Source organism: Calliphora vicina, chromosome 1 (genome assembly GCF_958450345.1).
Source record: "Calliphora vicina chromosome 1, idCalVici1.1, whole genome shotgun sequence".
Classification (NCBI taxonomy): Eukaryota; Metazoa; Arthropoda; class Insecta; order Diptera; family Calliphoridae; genus Calliphora; species Calliphora vicina.
Genome location: NC_088780.1, coordinates 123,515,150 through 123,520,630, shown reverse-complemented (window position 1 = coordinate 123,520,630; position 5,481 = coordinate 123,515,150). Strand labels below are relative to the sequence as shown.

Here is a 5,481-nt window from a genome sequence, read left to right as displayed (position 1 = left end):
TTTGAATTTTTTTATGCATTGAAATAAGTGGTTTACATTACCAATTATGAATAAATAATCCGCTGGAGTTTTTTTTCCCATTTTTCCTATTCAAATTCAATGTTGGAAATGGGAAAAAAACGCCCTTCCGGATTTTTTTATTCATAATTAGGCTGGTATTCTGGATCTTTATAGATAGCGGAATCGATTCTTCTGAATGTTGAAATCAACTTTTCGAAGCCAACAAATAACTTACATACATGATTCATACCATCAATATATACGCTATAGTCCCGGTTCAGTTGCTATTTAAATTCGGGAAAATCTGCCCACAAATAACTGAGTCACTGATGCCGCGACGATTTCACATGCTTAGAGGAAGTATTTAAAAAATCATCCCAGTGTTTTTTCCACAATTAATTTAATCAAAACAACGTAATAAAATATGCAAAAACAATATGACATTAATACAAATTAAAGCTCTAGAAATAGACGATTCTAGTTTAATCCATTAGATGATTCATGAAACTACTAGAAGATTGCACTGTGTATATTAGAGTGCTCCAAAAAAAAAAAAAATGCGAATTTTGCCCGTCCCCCCTCTAGAATGGTTCTATGTATTGTAGAAACTCGTGTAAAATATTAGGATGATAGGATAACGCTAACTGGTGGCGCAACGACGCTGAAGTTTTGAGGTGCATTTACAAGGGGAAAAAATGCAATTTTTTCAGTTTTTGTAAAAATGTTGGCATTAAATAATTACTTTTGCAATTTAATTTAAAAGAATCGAAATGTACACGTAATTTTTAAAAAGTTATTAAAAAATCGCCAGGACATTAACGTCTCAGGCCACTAGAACAAAAAATGTAGAAACAAAATTAACATATTTTGAGAAATATTAAAATTAAAGTACATTTTTACTTAAAATATATTAATATTTACATGTATATGAGTTTCTGTCTTCGTAGGATACCATTAACCTATTCGCAGGTATGACCAAAAAAATTTAATTTTTTTAAAAGCAGTTTCAAAAATCCAATTTCAAATTTTTTAAAATTTTGTTAAACAAATTTCAAAATTTTTTTTGGTTATCACATTGGGATTTATTGAGAACATAATAGGGAATAAAAATATGAAAAAAGTATGAAAATACCTCCTATAGTTTTTCCGTACCTGCGATTTAAAAATTGAGATTTTCGAGAAAAACTATTTTTTTGGCCATATTTGGATTAATGAGCCAAATTTCTTTACTGTTATGATTTTTAAGCAAAAGATATTCAGAATAGTATATTCCAGGTAATTTTAAATATAGTCTGAAAGTTTTACTAAAATCGGAAAACGTTAACCCTTAAATCGTGAAGGTCAAAGGTCATTTTTTTCAATATTTGGAATTTCTCATGGAAACTTAGCGAAATGTTATTTATTTTTCGGCCGATTTTGATGAAACTTAAGAAATATATAACACAAAGTCTAGTTTTTACAAAACAGCAGAAAAATTAAAATTAACCCTTAATAGCACTTGGGGTTAAAATTACCCCAAACTTCTGCCGAATAAACAGTGAATTAATTTTTTATTTGCGAATAGCTAACTCTCGAAAACAATTCCTGATTAACGACACTATTTGCAAATAAGATTTTAAGCATTGCCATATGTTTTAACATTTTTAGTTTATTAAGACTTTTTTTAAATATTTCATTGTGTTTTTGCATTAATTGGATTGCGAGACAAATATGAATTTTAGATTCTATCATTTTTGCATTTAAAAAATAAAAAATTTATCATATTTTGTTCAAAAACATTACTTTTATTTATTAAAGTTTACCATCCGGCATCACATGAGTAAAGCTTGCGCTTTACTCATTTGAATTTCATTCAAATGGCCAATTGATTGAAATTGAGGCGTACATTGAAGTATGCCAGTTTCAATTACTGAAGGTTAATATACATACATATTCTAAATATATTTTTTAAAAAAAAGCTCTTGTAGAATTTACATATCAATATCTAAACATTTCTTTGCTTGTCACCAAAAAAAGTATTTCTTGGAATGGTGCTATATTTTCATAATAAAAGAAATCGTCACTTGCAAAAAAAAAATCGTCAAATCGTTTTCCTACTATTTTTGAAACAAAAAAAACGTCAAAATTACGATAAATCTTCAAATCTGGCAGCTATTTCTACATCTGTTTGTCGTGTTATCGAAATGAGAATTTGAGTAATCGTAAACACAAAATAAAAGAAGAAGAAAACGAGAATGACAGCAGACCAAAAAAAAAATTGTACGCCAGCAGCAGACACTCAAAAGTTTTCACAAACGCTTATTCCGGAATTTTCTGTTGCTAAATATTTTTGCATAAATAATTGCAAAAAGCAAGAAAATTGTTTTAAAGAGAAGAAATATAAAAATCAAATTTACAAAGCAAACAAATTGCAGTGATCTTATTAATTTGTGATTTAATTAGTGCATAAAAGAAACCAGAAAAAAAAGAAAGACAAGTATGGATGATTCACGCGAAGAGAATCAATTTATTGTAGATGATGTAAGCAAAATCATAAAGGAAGCTATAGAATCCACCATTGGTGGCAACGCCTACCAGCACGACAAGGTAAACAATTGGACGGGCCAGGTGGTGGAAAATTGTCTGAGTATGCTGACCAAGGAGCAAAAACCCTACAAATACATAGTGACCTCGATGATAATGCAAAAGAATGGTGCCGGTTTGCATACAGCCTCCTCATGCTATTGGAACAACGATACAGATGGCAGTTGTACAGTGCGTTGGGAGAATAAAACCATGTATTGTATTGTTTCCGTATTCGGTTTGGCCGTATAATTTATTCCAGCTGAAGATGAAGGCTTAGTAGCAGGAGCAGAAGTACGTAGAGAGTCCAGTCCAAACATATGGGTACGACATAGTTTTATAAATATTTTTAAGTTTCTTTTTTTTTTATACACAAATACAATTTAATTGAGGCATTCGTTAAAAAAGAAAACAAACAAAAGAAATATCATAAAACATGGTTTTAGCAAGAAAAGAAAGAAAAAAAAACAAAAGAAAATTCGGCAGGCAGCTGCATTACAACAACTATTTGTTTCTTGTTTTTGTAAAAACAAACATTTTTGTTTTCCTAATTTTTAATTTTATTTTTTCTTTTGTTTTTTTTTTTAAATTTTCTTAAAGGGGAGGGAAAGGTGAAGACTCTTGAGTAGTATTCCAATTTATAAATAAAATTTAAAATAAATTTAAAATTTACTGTTAAAAAATAATAAATAATTATAAATCAATAAATAAATAAATTAATATCAACGCCATTCTTTAGACAAAAACAAAATGACAAGATCAAGGCAGAACAAAAAAAGCAACAACATTGCACACAAAATTTACCGCTATTCTCTCAAATGCAAAACAACAAAAAATAAACAAAATGTCGCAAAAACAACTTGTTAAAACTTCAAATTAGAGTAGTAGTGGCTATTTTGCACCAAACTTGCAAGTGAAGTGTTTTAATTTTAAAAATTTATTTAATATACAAAAATATAAAAATATACCTAGTAGTTTATTAATAAAATAATATCTCGTAAAAAAGCAAAAATATTTTTGTAATTAACTTAAATAGTAGAGATTTAACAAATTGCGAAAATTTTCGTTTTTTTCCAATTCTCTTTTTTGCTTTGATTCGTTTGCATATTTCTCATTAATTACTACATTTTCGTTTTTAATAAAAATTGTTTTTATTTTAACAAAAAGAATGAAAACAAAATACTATTTTAATAAATTATCAATGAACATAAAAATAAATATTGTGTGTAGTGTAATTTAATTCATGTGATTGGGTGTTTTTTTTGCTTTGCTGTACTCGTGTGTGATTGACCTTGACTTCCATTTATGTGTTGAATATTGATTGTATCTTAGCAACTCTTGTGTTGCAATTTGATCAATATGCACGAGAAGACAGACAGCAATCAGCAGTGGTGGCGAATCAGAAATTTTGTAAAGTTTAACCCTTTTCAGAGGTAAGTGTCTGATATTTTTAGTTTTAATCAATGCTAAATTTGTTTAACTACGCCGGCATTTATTTTATAGCTTTATTTATAGGGTTGTTTGGGAATTGTTGTGTTAGGTACTAAAAATAATGTACATATGTATTGTGGCACATTTACAGGAAGATTTGTATTTGATTAGAATAGAGGTATAATTATGGTCATGACTACAGCTTGTATATTCATTTTTTTTAAAGCTTATGAATTTCTGAACACATGTATAAAAATGTATAACTTTAAATACCTATCTGTTATACCTACTGGATAATACTTCTGAACAATATGGATATCATTTTATAGTGCTCGAAAAGGCCTTTCGACTAATATATAATATGACCGAATCCATTAACTCATAATGATACTGGAACTGTATTAATGTTTTTTTTGTCATATACATACATATTTGTCAGGGTTTTTGAATTATAAGGATTTTTTATTTTTTACAAAAATCTAAACCCCTCTATTTTTGATTTAAATAAAAATCTTTTAATTTGTACTTTCTACTAAATTTTGATCAAACTTGGCGAAAATTTAAATTTTTTTATTATGGAGCTTTTTTAGTAAACAAGATGGAATAGTATTCCATTGATTTTACATATGAAAATAATGCCAAATAAGTCGAAATAAATATAGTTAGCTTAGTATGAAACGTCCTAAGTCCACTTATATGAAAAACTTAGATTTTAATTCAAAACGCTAGAAAAAATAAAAATACATAGTTTGTGTAAACGAAGTTTACAATTATTTCGTTTTATGTACTTGTTGTGGTATGCAAAAGTGCCAAGTCCAAGTAGGTATCAAGACCATTTAATTTTGTAATAACATATTTTAAATATTGGTTTATTCATTAAATTTCAACCAAAAAACATAAATCATATTTTTTTTTTTAATTTTGAAATTTATTATCATCTCTAATATCAAAAACGTTGATTAGCAATAGGACTTTAAATCATATAGCTGTAACTCTATTATAAACGATAAAATTAAAGAAAAAGTGCACAAAAGAATGTGCTGAGTTTTTTTTTGTAGATATCAATAAACGTAATTATTAAAATAAAAAAATATATTTCTATATTGTAATTTCACGGCAGTTTTTTCCCTTTTCCCATTTTTCCTATTAAAATTTAATGCGAAAAAACTCCCTGGGAACAAACTCCCGGGGAATTTTTTATTCATAATTGGGCGGCATATCGATAACGCTAACTGTAGCTTAGCTTTAACGGAAATGAACTGAAAGGGTTAACGGCAACTGTGGCCAACATTGAATAATTTTATTTTTCCGCTTTTAATTCACAACGTTTTATATATTAAAAAAAACCAATTGAATTCAACAAAATTGTCATTAGTATATACGGTATATTACCTAAAATCTTTATTGAGTTAAAAGATTTCGATCTATAAAGATCTTGAAATGATACCTAAATGCATAATTAATTAAAAACAACTTTCTTTAAAAACA

At 27.7% G+C, this 5,481-nt stretch overlaps 1 protein-coding gene across 1 annotated transcript; it reads left to right on the top strand.

The window, feature by feature from the left end:
* The first annotated feature begins 2,385 nt into the window (after positions 1–2,385).
* On the top strand, positions 2,386–3,780 carry Dlc90F (dynein light chain 90F). The gene is made up of 2 exons (XM_065515713.1): positions 2,386–2,886; positions 3,163–3,780. The coding sequence occupies exon 1, from the start codon at positions 2,479–2,481 to the stop codon at positions 2,812–2,814; it is 336 nt and encodes a 111-aa protein (XP_065371785.1). The 5' UTR covers positions 2,386–2,478; the 3' UTR covers positions 2,815–2,886; positions 3,163–3,780.
* The last annotated feature ends 1,701 nt before the right edge of the window (positions 3,781–5,481 follow it).

What these genes read in the sequence shown, in the direction of transcription:
- Dlc90F (XM_065515713.1), top strand. Translation starts at nt 2,479, where the DNA reads ATGGATGATTCACGCGAAGAGAATCAATTTATTGTAGATGATGTAAGC.